The sequence below is a fragment of the Diceros bicornis genome, chromosome 5 (genome assembly GCF_020826845.1).
Source record: "Diceros bicornis minor isolate mBicDic1 chromosome 5, mDicBic1.mat.cur, whole genome shotgun sequence".
NCBI lineage: Eukaryota > Metazoa > Chordata > Mammalia > Perissodactyla > Rhinocerotidae > Diceros > Diceros bicornis.
The window spans coordinates 40,110,538-40,137,533 of record NC_080744.1 but is presented as its reverse complement, the minus strand read 5'-3'; the positions used below and the strand labels follow the sequence as shown (position 1 = coordinate 40,137,533).

Here is a 26,996-nt window from a genome sequence, read left to right as displayed (position 1 = left end):
ACAACTTTACTCATCCAGTGTGTTGAGATCTTCATGTCAAGGAGTGTGACGGACACAAGGATCAGAGAATCCCGGTGACACAGAGAATGCAACAGTATAAATATACTGATACACATTTTAAAGCAAAAGAGAACCCCAAGTCTGAAAATAAGCCAGGGGTAGTTATAGTACTGATACAAATGAATACATCCTGAGGCTCAGTGTTACTAAGTATTAGTATACCACTCCCTTTTACAATAATCTCAGGTAAAATATTTGAGCATTTTGTAAGGTAACCCTTTAAAGTTTTAGCATAACGTGCCTTTTTCTTTGCTCTTTCTTTCTTTTTTGCCTATTCCTAAGGCTGCCAGTAAACACCCTCAGGAATTGCTTAGTGTGTCAGGGTCCTCAAGACAACCCCCTTGCCAGGTTTGATGATTTGCTTGGAAGATTCACAGGACTCAGCATATCTTGTACTCATGGCTATGATTTATTATAGCAAAAGCATACAAAGTAAAAGAGCAAAAAGAAAAGGTTCATAGGGCAAAGTCCAGGGGAACCCAAGCACAAGCTTCCCGAGTCCTCTGCCAGGGAGTCACAGAGGATGTGCTTAATCCCCCTAGCAACTGAATTGTGACATGTGTGAAATGTTGTCTACCACAAAAGCTTATTAGAGATGCAGTGCCCAGGGTTATTATTGTGGGCAAGACACATAGGTACCTTCTGCCCAGCACGTACCAAAAATCTAGACTCCCAGAAGGAAAGCAGGTATTCAGCACAAACCACACTGTACAAACACCTAAGTCACAGTGAGCAACTCTTATCAGTGAGAGTGGAGGGAACTCTCCTGACATTTAAGTTCCCAGATGCCAGCCAAGGACCAACCTTGTAAGCAGGTCTTTCAAAAGATAACAGTTGGGCGTGCTATGTCACTCTTTTCTGAACTCTTAGTGACAATTCCACAGGAATAATCAACATACTTTCAGATTCAAGAAGACTCTTCTAAGTCAGAAACCAGCATTTTTTATAAAAAGACGTAATAGAGTCTGCTGCCTGAGATATGGTTAATGCACTCATGTTAATAAATTGTCATAATTATATCTGATCTTCATGAGTTTTATTGAAAACTAGAATGAAAATATACAAAAAACAAAGGAAATTCAGTTTGGTCTTAATGAACTTGGAATCTTAGTACTTCAATATAAAGAGGGCTCTTTCAGTATTGCTACCTGCAAAGCCTATAAATAACCATGTTACGATTGGCTGGAAATGGACTTCACATGACTGCATATAATTAACAAAAATAAACAGTTGATAATCACTTGGCATTAACAGTCTGGACTTGATTAGAGGTAAAAGGTAAATGAGGCATTATAACATCATGTTAATGAAGATAATTTTCTTCAGCTAATATTTCGGGGATACAAAAGGAAACTTCGTTTTGTTGTTCTTGCCACTTGAGTATATTCTCAGCCAGTTCCTCTGTCTCAGTTACCAAAATATCCATCTTTGCTAAAGCCTTGCTCTGTAACATTTGAAAGAAGGGGAAAATAGGAGAGAAATTACATCTGTCATTAATACATCATTATTATATCACAAATGGTTAGGATACCAAAAAGTTAACACCTGATCTTTTCCAGCACCTTAATACAAAGGCTCCTTAAAATTGTGCTCCCACTTCTTAGAGTACAAGCTTTTTCTTTGTGAATTCTCTTCTCCTTTGTCTTCAGTTATCACCTCAATGCAGTTGACCCTCAATCTATATTGTCAAATCTAATCTCCTTCCTAAAATTCAGTCCCACATTTCAGTCTGTTGGAAATCTCCATCTAGATGTACATTCAATATCTCAAACTCGATTTAACTGCAGTTCAGTAATGATCGAACATTTACTATCTGTGCAAGACATGTCAAAAAACAAACTCATTAGCTTCTTTAAGCTCTTGATCCTACTCACCCTCAAGTCACCAAGGCTAGAAACTTCATTACCTCGGATGTGTCCCTTCTCCAAACAGTAGCCATGTTCTAGAAATTTGACCTCCAAAATCTAAAAATCTACACAATCCTTTGTATTCCTATGCTTTAAATCTTTTATCTGAATGACTATATTTATTCTTCAAGTTTCTCTGCCTTTGGTTCCTCTGCCTAGTCCTCTAACCCACAGCTTATCAAACTTTAATGTGCCCAGGAATCACTAAAAGAACTTGTTAAAATGTAGATCCCAATTCTGAGGTCTAAGGTGAATGAAGTCCACAATTCTGCATTTCTAACAAGCTTCCAGGTGATGCTGATGCTGATGTTCTCTGCCCATTTTTTGAGTGGCAAGGCTCAGTCTATTCTATCCAATATTTTCTCCATGATTAAGGTACACTTCTGATCAAGTCACTCCTATATACCCTTCTCTAAAAAACAAAACAATATAAAAACCATTCAATGGTTCCCCAGTACTCAGACAGTAAAGTCTACACTTCTTAGTCTGGTTTTCAAGGCATTCTATAAACTAACCACGAGTTAATCTCCCTCTCATTACCTTTAAGCATCAACCAAAATAAAGTACCACTCTTTCCCAAAACTACCTGTGCTAATTTTCCTGTCTTTCCTCCCATTGCTCCTTTTGGCTGAACTATTCTTTCTGATGCATGTCCAAATTTCACCAATTCTTCAAGATTCAGCTCACTACTAACTCCTATATAAAACTTTATTGATGTATTCCTACCCCCATCCTTCTCCCAATCTCCCTAAATTGGAAGTAATCCTTCCCTTTTCTGTGCTTAATAGACAATGTCTTCTTTACAATTCTCTGCTGTACTCATTGCGCAAATATAATACCACAAAGTAGAAAGTATCTTATAGCTCTCTCACCAAACCTTGAGAATTAGAGGGCAGAGACTGGTCATACCTGTTTATCTCTCATGATACCTATATCATAGCCCCATGCACAATGAAGACAACATATATTTATTAAATAGTGGAATAAAACAATGTAAAATGACTTTTAAAGAAAAATGATATAAAAAAGCACCTTGATTTAAAAAAATAATTCCTTCATTATATCAGCCATCAAAAAGTCAAACAAAGAGGCCGGCCTGGTGGCACAAGTGGTTAAGTGCGTGCGCTCCACTGCGGCAGCCCAGGGTTCGCCGGTTCAGATCCCGGGTGCACACCGACGCACTGCTTGGCAAGCTATGTTGTGGCGGCGTCCCATATAAAGTGAAGGAAGATGGGCACGGATGTTAGCCCATGGCCAGTCTTCCTCAGCAAAAAAAAAAAAAAAAAAAAAGAGGAGGATAGGCAGATGTTAGCACAGGGCTGAGCTCCTCACCAAAAAAATAAAAAAAAGGTCAAACAAAGAGATCGCACACTTGAGATTCTAGTATAAAAGAAAGAAAGATAGCTAAAAGTAATGTGAAAGGAGTTGATGAGGTACTTAAAGACTATTGTTAATACTCACCATTTCCTTTAGATTTGCATCTAAATGAGGGGTATTTCTAATTGTTTCAAGATGGTTTTCTAATCTCTCAATGAAAGTCACTGCCAACTCCAACATATGTACCATGTGTCTGAAAGAGGGAGAAAAAAAGTCAACTATTTTTTATTAGTTTAGTTATTTTGTGTCCTTTTTTTTCCCTTTAATTAGGACTTGTAATATGAGATAACAGAATTATAATCAACTCAATGAGCCAATAATAACCTTTCTGCATTCATGGAAAATTCAGTAATAAAAAAGATCCTTCTCTTTCACTTTAAGCAGGAATTAACTTGTCATCCAAACAGAAAAACAGAAAGAGACAACACTAATCATATCTGGAATCCAACCTAATGTTAGACAAACTTCAATGTTAATAGTTTTCTCATATAAGCAAAGAAATTTCCCTTCACAAAACCTCATTCCATTTCAATCTACTCATTCTAGGCGAAGAGTGAAGACAATAAGGATAAATGTACTTCATTGAGATAGCCTACACATAAAACTACTTTGAATCTTTGCATTTGCAAAATGCTTCAAAATCATTACTCAGTTCTTTCGACTTATATAATGTATAATATATACATTAATGGTATTTTACTGTACTGAATAGATACCGAATATATCCACAACAATGAGATTTGTATATCTATTATTTTACTACAAGATAAAAAATCTGACACTTAAAGAGAAGATACTGATTTGCTCAGGGTCAGCCAGTGACGCACTGGTGGAGAAAGTTAGCAATCAGATCCCCAGATGCCTGCTTCATTTTATTATTATTTATTATTATTAGTATTATTTGTGTGTGTGTGTGTGTGTGTGTGTGTGAGGAAGATCAGCCCTGAGCTAACATCCATGCTAATCCTCCTCTTTTTGCTGAGGAAGACCGGCTCTGAACTAACATCTATTGCCAATCCTCCTCCTTTTTTTCCCCCAATGCCCCAGTAGATAGCTGTATGTCATAGCTGCACACCCTTCTAGTTGCTGTATGTGGTACGCGGTCTCAGCATGGCCGGAGAAGCGGTGTGTCGGTGCACGCCCGGGATCCGAACCCGGGCCGCCAGTAGCGGAGCACGCACACTTAACTGCCAAGCCACGGGGCCGGCCCTATTTATTATTATTAATAACCTACATCTTCAATTTGATACTTGCAATACTCCTATAAGGAAGAGAGCAATAGAAAGCATCCCCATTCTACGGATTGGGAAACTGAGGCAAAAACTTAAATCATTTGCCCAAGGCTTTGAGGCATACGAACAGCACAGATGAGAGCAGAACTCAGTTTTTTTCTCCTTTGACTGACATTGTTTTCATCTGTCCCTGCTTAAACACTCCCAACAGAATTTTTATATATAGGCAACATTAACACAACAATAAATTTACTTCATAGAAAACATTCTATACATAATAAAAATGATTTTTACCTACTTTACTATATGTTATGAATCTAATTTCTTTCATTAAAGTCATTATATATAATTCTCAAAACACAATGGGCAAAAGGAATGCCTTTCTCTTCATCATAGGTGTAATTCTTTAAAAGCAAAGGATTTTCTTTCTGGTTAAATGTATCAGCATTAATAATGACGTTAACAGATACAATCACTAACATATTGTTTAATGAATTATGCTATGAAATAACTACTAAACAAAAACTACCCTCAGAAAACATGTATAACTGTTAATTTCTACTTTTTAGTCTAACCTGTGATAAACAGCTTCAAGAGGCAAGTTCTCCTGGCACATGGGTTTCAGCAGTCTTTGCCTGAGGGACCTCTTCTCTTTTAGCACTGCTTCCAAATGATTATTCATGCTTTGCAAAGTATGACACTTCTGAGCTACATAAACCAGAAACAGTAATTATAGTTAGCAATACCACAAGTAAGTTTTGAAATCACTAATAACTTCTTTGCTTTGGTGTGACACCACCAATGTCAAAAATCAATCCCACCACTTCCCTCCTAAATATCTCCCCTTTGCTATCTTTAATACCAACACCAGTTTCATTTTCAACCATTTTTGTACTTTTCCTACTGACAACCAAATCCAGTGCTAAATTCTTTGTTTTTCAACTCCACTCCTAGTTCAGTTTTTATAGCCAGAGCCATATTCTTCACATAAAGTCTCTTTTTCCATCTCTGCCTTTAATATTCTATATGAACATTAAAAAATATTTGTCTTATAAGCTATTTCTGATTATTTCAATATTTTCCCCAGAATTCAGTTAATGGCTGTCAATTGACTCTTCTTTAAAATTTTTGTTTTTAAAAAATTTCAAACTTACAGAAAAGTTTCAAGAATAGTTCACTGAACTCCCATATACATTTCACCTAGGCTCACCAACTGTTAACACCTGGCTACATTTTCTTTTTTCCTTTCTCTACATACCCATACATATATTTTTGCTGACCCATTTGAGACTAAGTTGCAGATATCACGTCCTTTTAACCCCTAAAACTTCAGCATGTATTTCCCAAGAATGGGGACATTCTCTTATATAACTACAAGTATCATTTCAGAAAATTTAACATTGGTACAATATTATCAATATGTAATATAGCCCATACTTAAACATCACCAAGTATCTCAATAATGTCCTTTATAGCAAAAAAATTTTTCTCATCAAGTATTCAATCCATGAACACACTGTGCTTTAGCTGCCACGTTCCTTTAGTCTCTTTTAATCTGGAGAGTTCCTCAACCTTTCTTTGTCTTTCAAGCTCTCCTGACTTTGAGGTGCTCCTACCTTGGTCACTTTTTATGCTATTTGCACTAGCCAAGCCAAAAGGACTTCTGTTTGAGCACGGAAATAGAAGATTTTGTTAGCTTTGGGGCAATACCTGGAAAAATTATGGTATATCATAATTGTACTGCCTAGTGCTTATTTAAGATAATCCAAGAAAAAGATGAAATTCCAATTATCCATTTAACCAAACGACTTACCCAAAAAGGAAGGATGAACAACATCTGCTGTATCTTTTTCAAGTCTTAGGAGTTCAATTTCCAGGTTTTTCTACATTAGGAACAAAAATAACATTTAGCTCACTCAGAAAGTAGCCTAAAATAAAGGCTTAAACTTTTAGCCTTTAACCCAGGAATACTTAAGGGGAGTGAGAGGATGATTCGTTATGAGTGCCTAGGGGATTTACTGAAGCTTTTCATCTGGTGTTCAAGCCCTGCTGCTGCTACTGCTACTGCTACTAACTGCTACTATTACCATTACTACTACTAGTCACTACTACAAGTAAACACCTATCCAGCTATGTGCTGGACTGTTGTTCTAAGTGCAAGAACACTGCTGTTGGAACCAATTAAGATTTTTTTCCTATACTAGAAGTAGAAAGTAAAAAGTCCAACATAACTTACCTGGTAGATTTCAGCTTGAGTATCTGTGATTTGTTGTAGTCTGGAGAAGTTCACAAAGCAAGAAGCTGATTTCTTAGATATATTTAACATCTCCTATTGGTAAGTGAACAGAGAAAGCAGCAGTATGTCACAAAAAGTTTCTGTGTGCACTGGAATAGCATACCCATGGGTCTAAAATATGAGAATATATTATGTCCAACACTTCCCCTGAAAAATGAAGTACAGAGTAGAACAGTAGCAATGTGTATTTCCTGTTTTTAAAACCTCCACTATCACAAATCCTTCACCCAAATATTTAAAAAATAAGAAAAACAAACAAGACTTAATCACTTTGTACTATTTCCTAAAGTACCACACACAATAGATTTGCATTACTGATGGCTTACCAGAGGATTCTAAGGCTGAGGTTGTTGGAGAATCACCTCTACACACAAATGACCAAGACCTAGTCTGTATGACCTTCCTGTGGCTAAAATCAAACAGTGCCCCATCCCCCTCATGGAATCATTTATCTAGTTCATTAAATGACCTCTATTGGCTACAAGTCATTCATACTATCTCCTTTCATATTCTCACTCTCTTAGACAAGGAATGTTTTGTCCAGGCATAATTATTCTTCTGAAAATTGCAGGTTATCTTAGAATAAGAATATTATCTTGGCTTCATCCATAATTTTTTGTATCCTCTTCTTTTCTAGAATGTTAGCATAGGAAAGAACTTTAGAGATCATATAGCCCAAGGAATGGGAAACTATAACCCATGAACTAAATGCAGCCCACTGCCTGTTTTTGTACAGCCCATGAGCTAAGAATGGTTTTTATATTTTTAAATTGTTGGGGAAAAAAAATCAAAAGAAAAATAATATTTTGTGACATAAGAAAATAATAGAAAATTCAAATTTCAGGGTCCAGAAGTAAAGTTTTATTGGAACTCATCTTCTCTCATTCATTTACTTATTAACTCTGGCTGCTTTCACACTTCAACAAACTAGTTGCAATCATATGGACTGAAAAGCCTCAAATACTTAACTCTCTGACCCTTCGAAGTAAAAGATTGCTGACCAATGAAATAAATTTTACAAACATTTATTGAGTAAGGCAATGGAAGATTCAAGGATGAATGAAACAAACTCTCTGCCCTTAAACTCATGATGGATGGGAAGGAAAAGATATTTTAGATAGGAATAACTAAACATTATGAATGCTCAGAAACTGCCAGTTAGTGCTGACATATATGTGAGAAGGAGGGGGAAAATGAGGGGGCAGCCCAGTGGCACAAGCGGTTAAGTGCACGCGCTCCGCTGTGGTTGGCCTGGGGTTCGCCGGTTCGGATCCCGGGCGCGCACCGACACACTGTTTGGCAAGCCATGCTGTGGCGGCATCGCATATAAAGTAGAGGAGGATGGGCACGGATGTTAGCCCAGGGCCAGTTTTCCTCAGCTAAAAAAAAAGAGGAGGATTGGCAGATGTTAGCACAAGACTGATCTCCTCACAAAAAAAAAAAGAAGGGGAGAATGAATCTGGAAATGTGGTTTCCTACATAATCACAGAAGATCTTGATAGCTATGACAAGCAATCATAATGTAGAAATGAGAGAAATTGAAAGTTTTCTAGTGAAGAAATAATATGATCATATATAATACATATTTTAGAAATTTAAATGGGGGTAGTATGGAAAATAAAACTAACGGGGCTGGGGCCAGCTGGTAGTGCAAGCGGTTAAGTGCGCGCGCTCTGCTGCAGCGGCCCGGGGTTCGCCAGTTCGGATCCTGGGCGCGCACCGACGCACTGCTTGGCAAGCCATGCTGTGGCGGGGTCCCATGTAAAGTGGAGGAAGATGGGCATGGATGTTGGCCTGGGGCCAGTCTTCCTCAGCAAAAAAAGAGGAGGATTGGCAGATGGCTGACAGCACAGGGCTGATCTCCTCACCAAAAAAAAAAAAAAAAAAAAAACTAATGGGGTTGGGGGGAGGAAGGAATGGGGAGTGACTACTTAATGAGTATGGGGTTTCCATTGGGGATGATAAAAAATAGTTTTGAAAATAATTTCACAACATTGTGACTGTATTTCACCCCACTCAATTGTACACTTTAAAATGGTTAAAATGGTCGGGGCCAGCCCCCGTGGCTTAGTGGTTAAGTGCATGTGCTCGGCTAACGGCGGCCAGGGTTGGGATCCTGGGGGCTCACCGATGCACCGCTTGTCCGGCCATGCTGAGGCGGCGTCCCACATACAGCAACTAGAAGGATGTGCAACTATGACATACAACTATCTACTGGGGCTTTGGGGAGAAAAAGGGAAAAAAAGGAGGAAGATTGGCAATAGATGTTAGCTCAGGGCCGGTCTTCCTCAGCAAAATGAGGAGGATTGGCATGGATGTTAGCTCAGGGCTGATCTTCCTCACACACACATACACACACACAAAAAAATGGTTAAAATGGTAAATTTTATGTTATGTGTATTTTACCACCATAAAAAAAGAACACTGGTAACTAGAAACAAAACAAAAAAAACTAGTGGAGAGATGGACTGGAGGTTGGATATTTAGCCAGGTGGCTGCTACAGCATTCCAGGTGGGAAAATGAGCATGTGGACTAGGTCAGCAGCAATTAAAATGGAAGGAAGGCAGAGATATGAGTGCCTGGAAAGATGGAACTGATAAGTCCTAGCTGATATGAGGAGTGAGAGAAAAAGTCAAGTCAATACTGACTCCAAAGAGCCTCCTTTAGGTGACTGGACAGATAATTATGCCATCTGTTGAGGTAGATAACACAAGTTATTTTACCGATGGCAAAATTGAGGATTGGGGAGGTTAAGTATTAGTTCCACTTCACACTGCCAATGTGTATCAGGACAGAAATGAGAACACATCTAATCCACTGCATTTCCATCATATCAGCCTGATTCTTTTCTTTCTGCTCTCTCTTAGGTAGAAGGTAAATGAAAGTAAAACATCTTTCATTTCTCGTTGTAACCTACTCACTCTCTGGTATCTCTCCATTCCTCCATGTGTGTACACTAATCTTAGCTGCACATTTGCAAACTAGTAAACTGTTGGGTTCAACAACAGAGTAATGGAGCTTAGCCAAGAACATGCAAGAGAAACCAGAGGGAAATTAACAATGTTCAAGAAGGGGAGAGCCAAAAGGAGAGAGGAAAGAAAGAGCAGCCAAATTCTTCTAGTAAATAGAAATTCTAACTATTTGAGGATTGTGACTTGGCCCTACACCTGTAAAAAAGAAAAAAAAGCAAGGATTGGAGAACACAGAAAAGTCTTCACCATTGACTACTGCCATTATACATTATATATTTTACATGCCACTGGGGCAAAGGGACCCTGAAAATGAACGGATCCTGAGAAAAGGTTCTGTTTATTCTTTTGCTAGGCAAAAGAAGCTAAAATCCAAGACCTCTATGCTTAATATAAAAATCCTAATAATACTGTGTATTTAATATACACATGTATAAACTTGTATCTGTGGGCACCCTCTTTTCTTTTTTCTGTCCTTTCTTTTTCATACTGAATTCTAGCTGGGTGACAATAAAAGGGAGGCAGTATGGCAGAGAAATTAAGAGCAGAGGCTCTAAAATGGGGGAGGGCAGAGCACAGATAGAGAAAACAGTAATTATACATTTTTTATATATATATATAATGTGTGTGTGTGTATATATATAGTATGTGTATATACATATTAGAAAATAGTAAATTCTGAGTTTTTTTGTAGGTCCAGATCCTTATCTTACGCATCGCCAGTATAGGGAGCTTTGATCAAGAGGTCATGACTCATTCAGGCTTGCTGGGAAAATATCTCGGATGTAAGGCCACTAAAACAGTATTAGGGCATAAACAAAAGCAAATACCCTATATTATCCTACAGAGAGTTAATCCTACCTTTCTCTCACTAAATCCTTCTCCAACAGATAGATCAAAACAGAACAAAGCTCAAACAAGCTATGTTTTCTAGAAGAGTTGTACCGTATCACAATTTTAAGCATCACTCAATAGTTAATGCACATGGGATGATGTCCCCTTAAGTCCATCCTTAAGGGATGGACTGTTTAAAGGGATCATATAATACATCATTTTGAAAGAATCAATGCTAAATCCTTCTAATAAAAAAATAGGTTTTCATATGTATAGTTTACTTAAAGTAAAATCCTGCTACAAATCTGTAAAGTTTTCTCTTTGGGACTAGCTGTGCAATAAGACTGTAAGACAGTCTTAAGGAGCTGTGGATTGGCAGAACTTACCTGTTTGCAAAATAGGTAACTGTGTGATTAGTGTTACTTGAAGGACACTAGGAAGATTCTCCCAAAAACAACTACCACCCTACCAAACAGCTCACCCATCAATGGTTGATGGAAGTCTCTCACCAGACTTCATTCTTCCGTTTAGGTGTTCATACATCCTACCAACACTCTAAAGGGATAAGTCCCAAATGAGTTACAGTGTGAGTTACCAAATTACTTTGTTACAGAACTGGACAGTACAAGTGAGCACCGGGCAACTTGGTAGGAAGAAAACACTGGAGAGAAGTGAGGAAGGTGAAAACTGGGGAGTGCTGTCGTTTTGTTTTGCCTATTTACCAATGCATTCATTACTACCTTTTGTTTGCCCCCAAATCCATAAGGTCTGGTTACTAGGTCTTCAAGTAATCTAGAAGAGTTCTTCAACAGAAATTTACATTCTTTCAAGATAGTGTCACAGTATCATCTATCACAGTTCCTCTTAGAGATGATACAATGCGTCAGAAAAGGAGAACTCTGGGATCTAATTCTATTTCACTAAGCTGAGTGACGTTGGGCAAGGGTCTTGGTCTCCTAAGGCCTTCGTTTCTTCATCTTAAAAATAATGTTGGGTAGCAGAATTCTCTAATGACTCTTCTAAGTATAAAAAATTGTGTATTTTCCATAAATCTTCCATCATGTTCACACTGCTAATCTCTGCAGATGATTTCAACTTTCTACTTTTCTGTTTTTTTAGTGAAATTCCTTGACTTCCTCTTTATCTCAAAATTTCTTTCCTTCAATGCCACTTTCCCCACTCCCTTGTCACTTCTGCCACTTGTATTCCGTTCTCTCACATCTCCAATTTCTCCCTCTATTGGCTCCTTCCCTTTGGCTATGAACATGCTCTTCTTGCCCAACCTAAAACTACCACCCCTTGGGCTAATCTTCCTCTTCTCCCCTTCTCAAAATTCATCCCTTCCTCCACGGACGGTCCAAGGTCTTTCGGGTCTTCTTCGCCAATACGTTTTTTTTTTTTTTGCCTTTAAAGATGAGTGCTTCCCCTGGCGTTCTCCCATACCCTGCGCCTCCCTCCCCAAATATGCTTCAATACTTCACACAAACGAACGTTTGGGAACTAATGTTTAACTATTTAGCATATTTTCCAACCCTGCCACCGATTACAATCTAGAGGCGGTTTCACTGGATGAAAAAAAGCGGCGGAACACCGGTTTTTATTATCTCGAGACCACGAGCTGACCTGGGATAACTCGCCGGCAGACACTTGAAACACCATCTACTCAGAGCCCCGCTTCCGCAGAACCTACTGCAGAACAGTCACTGCTGCTGTCTGGAAGGGGCTCCATTTGTCTCTACTCTAGTACCGCCCCCTGCCAGCACCCTCACACCCACTCCCGCAGCCAGTACCACCACCTCACAGCCATCTTCTGTCGCCACCGTGAGCATTCCCTTAATGACGTCATTGCCGCCCACGCACCTGAGTGACCATCCCTGAAGCTACGAAATGGTCCAGGAGTAGGCCGGCAGCGTTTGGCGCCGACGCCGGGTCCCAGGGGTTCCCCGCAGCCATGACTGGGACCCACCTCCCCGCGCGGTGCCGAGAGTGAGTGCAACGCAAGGCGAACGCGCCGCGCGGCTCGATGACGTCACGGGGCGTTACCGCCCGGGCGGAAGCCCGCGGAGCGCGGTTCCCGGGTCTACCGCTGTGAGCTGAAGGGTAGGCGGCGAGTCCGGGGCTCCCTGATTCTCCGTAGGCTCCTAGCGGCTTATAGTCTCAGAGCAGCTGCAAAAGCGGCAGAGCCTGGTGGTCAGGCTGTCTGTTCTTCCCTTTCTTCCTTGCCGCTCTTGGGCTGGCCTGCAAGATCCAGGATCGGCGGGAGGTGACAGCTGGGGTGTGAGACCAGGAGGCCAGCGGGGCGGCTTGGGGGGGCCTGGACCGAGCGGTGACAGCTGCGCTTCCTTCCCTCAGGGACTTGAGCCGCGGCGCTAGGATGGGAAACAGTGCCCTCCGCGCTCATGTGGAAACGGCGCAGAAAACCGGTGTCTTTCAGCTTAAGGACCGTGGGCTAACCGAGGTGAGACTGGGAGGGACCCGACCAGGGAATTTAGAGGGAGAGGGACGGCGGGGGCGGTGAAATTAATCGGTGAGGGATTCTTTGCGCTGTGAACCCCTTTCTCCAGTTCCCCTTAGAGTTGCAGAAGCTGACGAGCAATCTCAGGACCATCGACTTGTCCAACAACAAGATTGAGAGCCTACCGCCTATGATTATAGGGAAGTTCACTCTGCTGAAGAGCCTCTCCTTGAACAACAACAAACTGAGTATGGCTTTTGCGCCTGGGAAGCTGTTGCTAGTGATCAGCTGTTAAGAAGGGTGGTTTTCTCTTACAAGCTGATTTTTGTTGTTGTTAATGAAACCGTTCAGAGAGCTCTAGACGCAGGAGAATGTCAGAGTCCTTGAAGTTTTCTGTCTCTTGTAATTATATCTGCAAGCCTCCTCTGGTGGTATAATGATTGGTACTGGGTTAATTTGGACTTGAAAGGGAAGGGACCATCTTTGGGATATTATGTAAACAGAGCTAATTTTGCTGCTAATTTGGAAGGGGGTATGGAATGGGGTGGGGAGGGCCTTCCAAATCCCACAAAATTACTGTCGGATTGTGCAGAGGCCCCTTTACAAAAGGAGCCCATATACACATAAATGCTTTCCTGTGTTTTGATGGCACTTTCACCTTCTGAAGACTATGTTTGGTAAAAATACAATACTTAAAAATGCCACAACATGTGGGAATTCTATGTGTATTAACAAGAGGTATAGCAGGCTGCCATACAGTTTTTATCAACTTCATCAAAGATATTTTTCACCTGTACCAGATTCAGGTTTTAAATTTTTTTTCTTTGCTAGCTGTTCTTCCTGATGAATTATGCAATCTGAAAAAACTAGAGATGCTAAGCCTAAACAACAATCACTTGAGAGAGCTGCCATCTACCTTTGGGCAACTGTCTGCCCTCAAGACCCTGAGCCTTTCTGGGAACCAGCTGCGAGCACTACCACCCCAACTTTGTAGCCTACAGCACCTGGATATGGTAGATCTCTCCAAGAACCAGATTCGGAGCATACCTGACATAGTGGGGGAGCTGCAGGTCATCGAACTCAACCTCAATCAGAACCAGGTCTAGAGCTTAAGGGACTTTTTTTCTACAGTGTATATGTAGGTTTACGGTCTCCTGAATAACCTGTTGTTCTCTAAACTGTAATCATGGAGCTGGGTATCAGAGGCTAGATGAGAGGTATATTCTATGGACTAGACTAATTTCAAAGCCCAAAGTGCCATGGAGTTGAGACACTGGGTATGTTTGTTGTGTAGTTGTTTTTTGGAGGGTGGGATGGGTAACAGGGTGAGATAATTTCAAAAGTTAAACTACTGTCTCAAAAATCTTGAAGAGTTCTTCAGATCCTCCTCAAATATGCCTCTAATCATCTAGCAAGGAGCTATGTCAGGAAGATAGAGTGGAAAAGAGGCTTAAATTCACAAGTTCTTAGAGTTGAATATCAGAGGTAATTCAGTTGTCCTTTTTTTGATATTTTTGTCAAGTGTGTGTCCTGCTTTTGCTGAAAAACTGCCAGTGATAGGCTGTCTGGAGATAGCCCATTTCATTGTTGTACAGCTTTGTGTCTGTTTTTTTGCTGAGGAGATTAGCCCTGAGCTATTACCTGTTGCCAGTCTTCCTCAGTTTTTTTTTTTTTTTGCTTGAGGAAGATTAGCCTTCAGCTAACGTCTGTGCAAATCTTTCTCTACTTTATATGTGGGTTGCCACCACAGCATGGCTGACGAGTGGTATAGGTCAGCGCCTAGGATCCAAACCTGGGCTGCCAAAGCAGAGTACACCAAACTTAACCGCTATGCCACAGGGCCCGCCCCTGTACGCTTTTAATTGTAATATTTGAAATTTGTTTCCATTTGGAAGCTCTTTGGTTAATGTGTATCTGACTGGAGAAACAACTGTTGGTGTAGATATAAAGCACAATTGATGAAACATTAAACATAGTGAGACTAGGTAGCCTTTAGTTTTTCTAGTGTCTGTGCTTCTAGATTTGCAGTCCAATAAAGTAGCCACTAGCCACATGTGGCTATTAAAATTCATTTAAATTAGATTTCAAAATTCAGTTCCTCAGTTGCCACTAGCCATATTTCAAGTGCTCAAAAGCCATATGTGGCTAGTGGCTACTATATTGGACAGCACAGATATAGCACATTCCAATCAAACTGCAAAAAGTTTGATTGGACAAAACTGTTCTAGCTTGTAGTGACCTTACATTATAATGAAATTCAGTCTGTCTTTGAGGAGATAGATGGGCCTCTTCTTTTCCTTAATAGGATATCCTTGAGCTTTTTAGAAAAAAATTATGTGGAAAAAAATTTTGGAAAAAAAGTTAAGCAACAATTAATTGAGCTCTCACTCCACATTCACCTATGCTGATGCCTTAATCAGTGGTTCTCAGATTCTAGTGTGCATCAGAATAACTGAGAGAGCTTGCTAAAAGAGATGACCGGGCCCCTACCCTCAGTGTTTCTAATTAAGTAGGTCTGTGGTGGGTTCTAGGAGTTAGCATTTCTAACAAGTTCCCAGTTGTTGGTCTGAGATGATACAGGCAGAGTAAATATAGTTTGGTGACTTGGAACATTTAAAGGGCAAAAGAGGTGAATGAGTCAAAGATAATTGCTTGGTATTAAGCTTGAGGGCCTAAAAGAAAAGTGGTGCTATTGAGAATGGACATGCTGAATTTATTATAATGGTGAATCATCCAAATGAAAATGTTTTGCTAAAAATTGGAGACATAGGAGTGAACAGACATGAATGTAGATACAGATTTTGAGGTCTTAACATAAGTGATAGGTTTAAGAATGGATGAGCTTTCTAGGCAAAAGTACCTAGATTGGCAATAAATGTACCAAAATGTTTATGGTGGCAGATTACAGGTAACTTTTTTCTTTAAACTTGTGTGATCCTCACATTTCCTATAATAAACAGTGCTATTATTATCAGAAAATGTTGTTTCCAAAAAAGTCACTGGTGACCTTCAGAAAGCAATTTTTTTTTTTCGAAAAAGTGGAGGAGTAGTAACAGAAGCTAGATCACAGAGGCTTCTGGAACGAGTAGGTAGTGAGAAAACGGAGGCGGTAAAAGGAGAACTAGGACAAATAGTCAAGTAAAAGTTTTTTGTTTTAATTTAGTAAAAAATAACCATTATAATTCTTATGCTTTTTCCTGTTATTCTTTTTTGTTGTTCAATAGATATCTCAGATCTCAGTAAAGATATCTTGCTGTCCTCGCCTTAAAGTTCTTCGCCTGGAAGAGAACTGCCTTGAGCTCAGCATGCTTCCACAGAGCATCCTCAGTGATTCCCAGATCTGTCTGCTTGCTGTGGAAGGCAACCTTTTTGAAATAAAGAAACTTCGAGAACTAGAAGGCTATGAGAAGGTATGTATTAGTGTACTTCTGCATTTCTAGTCACTGTTCCAGAGAAGACAACAGTGAAGTAACCCACATGAATGTTGATAGCTATAGGATGTATGTATAATCCTGTTTGTCAACAAGATTTATTCCCCATTTTGGAGGTGGGTTCTAAGAATCAGCCAATAGTATTGTGCCAAGATGACTTTTTCTCTTGACAATGTATTGTAAAGCATCTTCGTCTTTTGATAGGTTTCCTATTAAAATTTAAAAGAAAAAATTAAAAAACCCCAAAACGATGTGCTTCAAACCTGCATTTAAAATAGGTAGATTTTATAGGAAATGAAGGACCATTTCCAATAAAAACCTACATTAAAAAAATATAAAAAGCTAAGTAACAAATAGGCTAACATTTGTTTATGCCAAAATACCTCATATATATTCTTCTTTGATGATTTTTAGTACATGGAGAGGTTCACGGCCACCAAGAAGAAGTTTGCATGATGTTCTCCAGGAGCAAGGGAACATTACAGGACAGACTTGCAACCTCTTGCAATCTGGCTGAATCAAAGGCTCCTGTTCTTGTCAAGGATATGTGCATTAAGGAGATGATACTCCAGGAGATTATATTTCACTCGATCTTTTTCCTTTCCAGGACTCATCTCAAATAAGCTAAAAGGAATCAAGAGACAGGAAGAGTCCTCTATTTTGAGTCATGGATAGGGCAATGGACAATGTTGACCTTCAAAACTATCAGTAGTTTGGCATTAAGAAACCAGTGGCTAGTTGCTATTTATATAGTGAGGGGATGCTGCCTGGTAATAATTGAAATTTCATGTTTAGTTTCAATGTGTGAGCTTTCATAAAGTCAGTTGCCATTCCACCTCTGTGTAAACATTTCATATTTTTATGAAATTCAAATAATTTATGAAAGGCTGCTATGGTTAACCTAAGGATTTATGATTTATTCCAGTCCATCAGTTCAACTGCAGTGTTTATACTTGGAATTTAGGATGTACATAAATATGTGACTGTCTTGATTAAGTGTACTTTGTCAAGAGAAGCACCAACACAACACTAAGATGTTCCCCAAGGCTGCAGTAGCAAATTCTTTACTATTGCAGGTGCCTTATTGGTAGAGGGCTCTGAACTAAAACCGTATATGCAAAACTTGTAAGATACAAGGGGTTTTAATAATCAAGATTTTCCTGAAGCTTTGTTAGAAATAATGTCTTATTTCTGGTAATCCTTTTCCCTTTTTGTATTTATAAACTCTACTAATCAAATTACCTATCAAAAAACTACTACAATATTTTAAAACAACCTGTATTTATCAAGTTTATTCTCTGAACCAGAGAATATACTAAATAAAGAATTTTTAATGAACTTTGGCTGAAAGAAAGGTTAATCTTTTAAAGGAAGAAGACAGGAGAACTTCAACCTGTAAATGGCCCTTTGTTTGAAAGTAAACTGATTAGGAAGAAATGTGTCATATTCTTGCTTAGGTTGCATGAATATTGCAATTCATTCAGGTGACCGATAGACATTTTGTGGTACTGGAACCATGGTTATTAAGAGAAACTGAAGGTACAAACGTAGATGATTTCAGATTGTTACCTGCATGAACATTTAGCAAGCTACCACTCCGTCATTTTCTAAAGTTTTGTCTTAGCCAAGGAACTATTATTTACCATGTATTGATAGTTCTTATTTTACAAACCTAGTTTAACCTTTAAGAGATCACAAGAGCCTAGTGTTTAATCTACATGAGGAAGTCTCTCTGACCTTAAATCTGGTCTAGGTATTCTTTTTCCCATGTTATATTCAGTTTCTCAATTTGGGGAGGGATAGAGGTGCCAGTTTATCATTATCAATTGAGTTTTGTTTTTTATAAACTTTGTTTAATGCTTAATTAATCTTATTGATCTACTTAACAATTTCTACTTAACATTTCTTTGAATATTTTATCAGTACTTATCTAATAAATCAGAACTCATAAATTAAACAACTTAAATGTCCCCAGCCATTTAATTATTAATTGTTTAAAAAATTCCCACCCCTATGAGAATCAGGGACTACTACCTTTCACAACTTGGATCCAGATTTATTTACAGATACCCTTTCTTCACTCTCATTTGCCTGCCCAGTCATACCAGATTATTCTGCTTTTTTTTTTTTTTGAGGAAGCTTGGCCCTGAGCTAACATCTGCTGCCAATCTTCCTCTTTTTTTTTGCTGAGGAAGATTGCCTCTGAGCTAACCTCCGTGCCTGTCTTCCTCTATTTTGTATGTGGGACACCACCACAGCATGGCTTGATGAGCGGTGTGTCAGTCCACGCCTAGGATTCGAAACTGCGAACCCTGGGCTGCCAAAGCGGAGCATGTGAACTTAACCACTATGCCACAGGGCCAGGCCCTATTCTGCTCCTCAAACCCCCAGTGCAATGTCTCTCTCTCCTTTAACTGCCTTTACATTGTTTGCTTAGTCAGGAATGCCCTCTCTTATTAACATGCTCCTTCCCTACGTCTAAGCCCCTAAGGCTAAGCCGAATTAACTGCTCCCCCATCTGTTACGGTAGCATGTCTCACATTCTATATTCATCTGTCTCTTGCCAGACTGAGGTACTTGAGGGCAGGAACTATATAAAGTAATATGCCTAAAGTTATAGTATACAAGTATTTAGACTTAAATATGAGCTAACAAAGTAGGTTGACTTGTGGTCTGGAGACCCAGATTCTAGTGGTCACCAGCCCTACACTCTAAGCCCTACCTTCTTTTAGACCTTGGTTGGAAGTCAGTACAGTATATTGAGTAAGATGATGGGCCTTGGAATCAGAAAGATCCTGGTTTGAATCTGAAGTCTGTCACTTACTAGCTTTATGAATTTGAGCAATTTACTCTCATCTGCAATACCTCCTACCTCTCAGGTATGTTATGAGGATATGGTGAAAAGACACATAAAAGCATTTAGCATAATGCCCATAACAGAGTAGGCAGTCAATAAATGGTGCCATTTTTTTCATCAGTAAGGCATTCAAAATAGAATTTAGCCAAGTTATACAAAAATGGAAGGCGTGGAGCAGATACTACATTAAGGAGGATGAAAAATAAATGACTAGAGAACAAGGAACTTGAATATCAATCTGAGAAATATAAATCTGATTAGGAATGTAATTGGGATAACTTAGAATTTAGTATGAGAGTGACCTAAAGAAAACAGCACTTAAAGAAACTAATTCTAAGTGTAATTGAGAATAGGATGTCCGGGAAGTAGATATTTAAGTTAAGGGGAGGTTCATAATTCACATGTGACATGAAAAGATCTAGAGTTGAAGTGTGGTAATAAAGAATGAATTAAAACTGTGAAGAGGGGCCAGCCCCGTGGCTTAGCGGTTAAGTGCGTGCGCTCCGCTACTGGCGGCCCGGGTTTGGATTCCAGGCTCGCACCGACGCATCGCTTCTCCCACCATGCTGAGGCCACGTCCCACATACAGCAACTAGAAGGATGTGCAACTATGACATACAACTATCTACTGGGGCTTTGGGGGGAAAAAAAAAAAGGAGAAGGATTGGCAATAGATGTTAGTTCAGAGCCGGTCCTCCTCAGCAAAAAGAGGAGGATTAGCATGGATGTTAGCTCAGGGCTGATCTTCCTCAAAAAAAAAAATAAATAAAAATAAATAAATAAATAAAATGGCTCCACTGTAGTCCAAAAAAAAACAACTGTGAAGAAAGAAAAAAATAGCCACAATTACAGGGGATAAAGATCATTGTCATTATAAGACTGGAAACTTGAAGAGGGCACTTACTGTTAAAAAAAAATTAAGTTCAGTGGGGGATACTGTTTTTTAACTCCTTAGTTATATAGGTTAGTATTATGCTCCAGGTCACAGAACTAGTAAATGACTGAACTACAATTTGAACTCAGGCGGTCAGACTCCAAAGCTTGTGTTAACCACTTCAGTTACTACCTTTCAAAAGTAATGGAAACAAGTTTCCAGACAATGTTACAGGAGAAAATCAGAAAAGGCTTTAAGTCAACAGCTTCTATTTCTAGTGCATTATTGGCCTAATTTCTATGGCCTCATCCCTCTTCTTTCTCAGTAGCAGAATCTTTGAAAAAGTTTGTAACCTGGGATCCATGGATGGGCTTTCAAGACCCAATTATGCATGATTCATGTTTGTGTGTCTATTTCCCTGGGGAGATAGGCTGTGTTATCTTCTACCAAATTCACGAAGGGATCCTTGACCCATAAAGAGCTCCACTCTAGAGAGAATAGCAGCTATCATTTATTAAGTTCTTACACTTGCTGGGCACCGCTCTTAAGTGCTTCACATGCATTACCACATTGAGTCTTCACAACTCTAAGAGGTAGGAATTGTTAATCTCCATTTAAAGACAAGGAAACTGAGGCACAGAAATAGGCTTCTAGTCACTCATCCAGCAAGTGGCAGAGCTAGAGTGTAAATCCAGACAATTTGGTGCCTTAGCTCAAACTGCTAACCGATTATACTGTGGGGTAGCATATTGGTATCCTCAGAACTATTTCCTTTAGCCATAACAGTGTTAAAAAAATTTTTTTGAATGCTTTTAGGAATAGCACAATCCCCAGTGTTTTATATTTTCTTACTTTACACATTTACCGTTACCTGCCAAACTACTCCTTTTGGTATGGAGCATTTCTATTACAGAGGGCCTAATTGAATCTCACTTGAAATATTTTCCTCTTCAGTCTTTGAAAGTTCCCATGTTAACTGTTTCTCAAGTGGATTGTAGTTCTGTCTTATAAACATTATCCTTTCAGTCACTAGTGTGTTTAAGCTCAAATGAATAAAAGGCTAGTAATGATTACAATGAACCTTATGACAAATCATAGATAAGTCCTGTCAATAAAAATGGGAAAGGTGCGAAAGGCAGCTTTCCGTTGGAGTGCTTCTTGATTTATGGACCTCTGCTTTACTCAATTTATTAAATAAGAGCTGATGCAATGATTGCCCTCCCACCCCCAACCGAAGTCACAGAAACATATTACCTGTTTGAAAGAACAATTCTACTAGTTAGTTACAAAATTTAATTGTAAGGATTAAGCAGTGGTTATTGGTCAAACCAATCCACATTAACAGCTTTGAAGTGTGCAGATGCAATTTTTAAATAAAGGTGACAAATATTTATCAGATTCTTCTAACACTGTTCAGGATCTAAATAAACATGATTCTGGACATAGTTCAATATAGAAGGCCAAGAGAATGATAGTGCAATTATCAATAATTAAACCAAAGGCATAATTTTCCAAATCACTTTTAAACAGAATGAATTCTAGCTTTTAATTAAAAGTCTAAATCTATATAAAACTCAAAGCAATATAATTATTTTTCTACCTGAGATCAGAACAATTTTATTTTTTGCTATCTAAACATAATTCTTGGTATTGAGGTAAATCTGAATTCATCTCATAAACTTTGTCAAACTTTTCCAAAAAATTTTAAGCCCTGCTTTAGAAAGAAATTCTCATGTTACACATACATATTTACATATTTTTTCTGCAAAGAGTAACAACAAATTTACGAGGTTAATAGGCTTGTGATGTGACCACGATACTACTAATAATATGAAAATAAAAATCGTTCATTTATACACAGTATTGCTGTATGGTGCAATATGATATGGGATCATAGAATCTATGTACATATATGAATCACCAACAAGAGTTCAGAAATTAAGCTCACTTTAAGAAAACTCATTCTACTCTTTTTTGGAGCAGAGGTTGCAAAGTTGTGATGTATAACAAAAATATTGTGTTTAAAAGCTCCAAAACCAAGTATTAGCCTAAACTGACAATAACTATAACTTAAAAACTAAACCCTACTAGATCTTTACTGTGGCTATGCAACTTTTTGTTTTGTGGCCTGCAGGTTTTACTGAGATAACAACCTCTTATCTCTTGTTTCTCCTTCTTGCACTCCCCCACCCTTGCCCCTAGCTTCCCTTTTCACGGCTGTCTTGGGCAGTGCTTCCAAATCTTGAAAGCAAAAGAACCTGCTAAAGTAAAGGAGGAAGACGAAAAACAACACTATGTACGATGTATGAAAACTAATCTAAAAGTATGAACTGAGCAGGAAAATACTAGAAGGAAGGCTGAGCAGCAGTCTACCCTCAAGGGAAAAAGAAAACAAAAAAATAAGGGGGCTGTTACTCCTTGCCCTTCTTCTACATTATCTCCTGAGTGTAGAACCAAAACTTCAAACTCTGAAAAGGCAATGACTTTGAAGGAGAAGCTGAGGAAGTGAATAAATGATAAAAAAGGACAGCAGTAGCTTTAGCGGTCAATGTGTTTCTTTGCTCTGGCATTGGCATTGTCAATACGATGTTTGTTGCTGTCAGCCTAAAAAAGAAAAAAAGATATCAGCATTACTTCACAAGGTAAATTGCTCTAATAAAAGTTAAATTTCATACACTTGGAGTAATCGACACATTGAGAAAATTCAGGAGTCAAAGTCACATTACAAAACTCATTTTGGGCAAGAACTGACAGAATATCAAATTCATTTGGAAAAACTTGAGTGTATAAACATGACTAATGAGTAACAGAACTTGCCAGTTTTTCGTAAATTCTGTAACATTTTTTAACAGTTTAACATGTCTGAAACTGGGATGCAGCTTATAGTTAATGGCATTTTAGATGCAATAAAATATAAGAATGCTCTTCTCTGCTACAGATCTGGACCTAGTGGGAGTCCCCTGAACTGAATCATAAAATCCCATCTGGAGCTACCCTAGGTCTAAGCCAGAGAGACTGAAATAACCTTCCCCAATATTGTTGAAACAGATGTATTACCATCTACATCAATATCTGAATTAAAATGATAGGCCTAAACCCACACAACAGCATTGAAAGCATCTTATTAACCATCATTTGCCTCAATGAAATACATTACAAATGATTCAACAGAGAGCCAAGCTAAAAAACTCACCCCATCCTTCAAAGTATACTGAGATTTTAATGAAGTAACAATAAATAAGAATGGCTTTTAGATGAGACACAACCAAACAATGAACACAATTTCACTTTAAGTGTCTTATATCATGTGAAGTAAAAAAACAGCAATCACACTTTTTTGTTACTCACAGGGCTCTATTTTGTGTGTCCACCCCAAAAGAACCATTCTGCAGAACTAATTTTCATCTACTAACTGATGAGATGCGGATTCAGGAACTCATTAATTTGTTATTAACAAAATCCCAAAAGCTAACTCGCTTATTCAGGGAGGAAAAAAAAGGCAGCCCATACACAGGTTAGAGGAGATTCTAAGCTTCATGTGTGAAATTTTAAAAAACCCATCTCATTCCAACGTCTTGGTTTCAAAATGAACCAACTGCCAGGAGCAAGAGATAGGAGGACTTGGCTATTTTTTCTCAGTGTGTTAGAACTGTTGCCTCATCAAAACTGTAAGACCTGTGAGGACAGGATCTTATCCTATTGTTCTCCTCCAAAGTATCTAGCACAGATGTCCATTACTAAAACACTGTACTGGATGTCTCATTTTCCTGTGGCACTAAGAAGCTTTTACCTTTTCTGTGATCTTCTCTATTTGTCGATTTTGAGCATCAATCTCGTTGCCCATGTCCAGGGCCATGTTTTTCAGATGTCCCAGGATACTGCCCACTTGAGTCAGGTTCTCTTCCATTTCATCTTCTCTGGCATCATTAGTTATACTATCACAAAAAGATAGTTAATTCAGTACTTTTTGGTGAATTATATAAATAGACTAAGTCTAGATTTAGTTTTCATAAAAATATGTAACCAAAATGACTCTCAGCAAGCATTAGACCCAAGGGAATGTAGGTTACTATTCTTTTCTTTTCTTTATTTTTTTGTGAGGAAAATCGGCCCTGAGCTAACATCTGCCAATCCTCCTCTTTTTGCTGAGGAAGATTGGCCCTGGGCTAACATCCATGCCCATCTTCCTCCACTTTATATGGGACGCCACCACAGCATGGCTTGCCAAGCAGTGCGTTGGTGTGTGCCTGGGATCCGAACTGGCGAACCCCGGGCTGCCGCAGCACAGCGCGTGCACTCAACTGCTTGTGCCACCGGGCTGGCCCCTAGGTTACTATTCTTGGAAAACATTCTACAGTAAAAATTGCAAGACTGATCAAATAGAACATAATGTCTAAAAGCCACGTGAGAGAAGATTAAGAAACTACTCTAGAACAGTGGTCCTCAAAAAGTGTGATTCCCAGCATCACCTGGGAACTTGTTAGACACGAAAACATGCTAATTCTCACACGTCACTCCAGATCTCCTGAATCAGAGACTGAAAATAGATTGCAGCAATCTGTGTTTTAATAAACCTGCCAGGTGATTCTGATGCACGCTTAAGTCTAAAGAACTCTGCTCTAAAAGAGAGCTCACAAAACTCTGGCCCAAAGGCCAAATCTGGCCTGCCACCTGATTTTGTAAATAAGGTTTTATTCGAACACAGCCATGTTCATTTGTTTACATATTGTTTATGGCTGCTTTCACCCTATAACAACAAAGTTGATTAGCTGTGAAAGAGACTGTATGGCCTGCAAAGTCTGAAATATTTATTATCTGACCCTTTACAGATATTCTTACAGGGATCTGGCCAACCTGCTGTAGATGATACATTTTAAAACACAATTTCCTACTTACAGAAGTACAATATGGTTACTTCAGTAATTTGAAAAGTTAATCCATCATTGAAGGTAAACAACCACAGTCAACAGTCTGTCAGAAGGCAGATTTTTAAATGCATTTTTCAAATGGAATAAATGCTATTTCCTTTTTTTTGTGAGTAAGATTAGCCCTGAGCTAACATCTGTTGCCAATCCTCCTCTTTTTTGCTGAGGAAGATTGGCCCTGGGCTAACATCCGTGCCCATCTTCCTCTACTTTATATGGGAGGCTGCCACAGCATGGCTTGATGATTGGTGCGAACGTCTGTGCCTGGGATCCCAACCTGCGAACCCCGGGCCCCTGAAGTGGAGCAGGCGAACTCCACCACTATGCCACCAGGCCAGCCCTACGAATGCTATTTCTAATTGATGAGTTAGGGTTCATGTATAACTACACCCACCCTTCTGAGTGAGCCATTCATTTAGGAAAGAGGTAAAAATATTGGGAGGAGCTGGCATACCGTTTAATGTATCCGCCGCTGGCTGCTCCTGTGGTTGCTTGCTGAGGCTGACCATTTGTCACTCGCCCTGGCTGCTTAGATACAACGTTGCTAGGAGAGTTGTCTCCACCATCTCCCCATGCTGCCTTATAGGCCTTACTAGACTCAAAGTTCTTTGTCCTATATAAGAGTCAGGAGTTCAAGAAAATACCAAGAAGCAGGAGAGAGAGAGTTGTAATTATTAGTGCTTGTTACCTTGAGGATGACCCTAGCTCCCTTAGTATAAAAGCTACATATAGCTAGATTTAGATCATCTATCCTATGATCTATCACAATATGGCATAGGAAAAAGATGAACTGTGTAAGCCCAATGACATTAAAAATTTTTTAAAAAGATTAAAATACTTCCACCAAATCTTCACTAAGCAGTTAGTAAGTAGCAAAACGCAATTATTTCATTTTTCAGGTTCCCTCAGCCTCTGACACTATCCAGAAAAGAGGTTAACAGATGCTAGGAAAAACTATTCCTTAGGAAAGGTATTCTGGGATGACTTAAGAGGTTCCTTGGAGGCATCTCAGAGGTTAAGGAGGGATGGAAGAAGAAGAAGCCTGAGTGGGCAATACATAGACCCCAGCTGCCCACTTACTTGAACCAGAGTAGTTCTAGCTGATCAGATTTTTTTTTTTTTTGTGAGGAAGATCAGCCCTGAGCTAACATCCATGCCAATCCTCTTTTTGCTGAGGAAAACTGGCTCTGAGCTAACATCCGTGCCTGCCTTTCTTTACTTTATATGGGACGCCGCCACAGCATGGCCTGACAAGTGGTGCATTGGTATGTGCCCGGGATCCAAACCTGGGTCGCCAGCAGCGGAACGCACGCACTTAACACACTACGCCACGGGGTCGGCTCCCTGATCAGATTTTTAAAGTCAGAATTTTGCATTAGGGGGCCCGTCCCGTGGCTTAGCGGTTAAGTACGCGCTCTCCGCTACTGGCGGCCCGGGTTCGGATCCTCGGTGCGCACCGACGCACGGCATGTCCGGCCATGCTGAGGCGGCATCCCACATACGGCAACTAGAAGGATGTGCAACTATGACATACAACTATCTACTGGGGCTTTGGGGAGAAAAAGGGAAAAAAAAAGAGGCAGATTGGCATGGATGTTAGCTCAGGGCTGATCTTCCTCACAACAACAAAAAAAAGAAAAGAATTTTGCATTAAATTTTTAAAAAGAGTTTCTTACGAAAAACAAACATCATGAAGGAAAGGCATGAATTACTTCCAAATTGAACAGCCAATGAATAACTACCTTGACCACACTGCTGCCAGTTACAAATCCTTTGGT

The 26,996-nt window shown here is 39.3% G+C and overlaps 3 protein-coding genes across 6 annotated transcripts in view; 1 reads left to right on the top strand and 2 right to left on the bottom strand.

The window, feature by feature from the left end:
• Window positions 1-448: 448 nt before the first annotated feature.
• Window positions 449-12,660, bottom strand: HAUS2 (HAUS augmin like complex subunit 2). Its single transcript, XM_058541356.1, has 6 exons — window positions 12,537-12,660; window positions 6,813-6,905; window positions 6,390-6,459; window positions 5,152-5,284; window positions 3,429-3,537; window positions 449-1,504 (listed from the first exon to the last, which is right to left on the bottom strand). Exons 1-6 carry the CDS (start codon window positions 12,627-12,629, stop codon window positions 1,364-1,366), a joined length of 639 nt encoding a protein of 212 aa, XP_058397339.1. The 5' UTR covers window positions 12,630-12,660; the 3' UTR covers window positions 449-1,363.
• A 53-nt stretch (window positions 12,661-12,713) lies between these two features.
• On the top strand, window positions 12,714-17,900 carry LRRC57 (leucine rich repeat containing 57). Of its 2 annotated transcripts, none has more exons than XM_058541354.1 (6): window positions 12,714-12,776; window positions 13,029-13,134; window positions 13,241-13,379; window positions 13,963-14,231; window positions 16,356-16,541; window positions 16,977-17,900. In XM_058541354.1, the coding sequence occupies exons 2-6, from the start codon at window positions 13,051-13,053 to the stop codon at window positions 17,016-17,018; spliced, it is 720 nt and encodes a 239-aa protein (XP_058397337.1). In that variant the 5' UTR covers window positions 12,714-12,776; window positions 13,029-13,050; the 3' UTR covers window positions 17,019-17,900. The 2 variants fall into 2 exon arrangements, with proteins under 2 accessions (XP_058397337.1, XP_058397338.1); XM_058541355.1 differs by lacking the exon at window positions 12,714-12,776 and adding an exon at window positions 12,785-12,939.
• A 4,677-nt stretch (window positions 17,901-22,577) lies between these two features.
• SNAP23 (synaptosome associated protein 23) overlaps window positions 22,578-26,996 on the bottom strand; it is a 30,587-nt gene continuing 26,168 nt past the window's right edge. For 2 of the 3 annotated variants that reach the window (XM_058541351.1, XM_058541352.1), the window contains 3 exons: window positions 25,673-25,831; window positions 24,084-24,228; window positions 22,578-22,897 (listed from right to left, as the gene is read on the bottom strand). In XM_058541351.1, the coding sequence (XP_058397334.1) occupies window positions 22,832-22,897; window positions 24,084-24,228; window positions 25,673-25,831 (370 nt within the window). In that variant the 3' untranslated portion in view covers window positions 22,578-22,831. The remainder of the gene's footprint in view (window positions 22,898-24,083; window positions 24,229-25,672; window positions 25,832-26,996) is intronic. The other variant, XM_058541353.1, reaches the window with a different exon arrangement.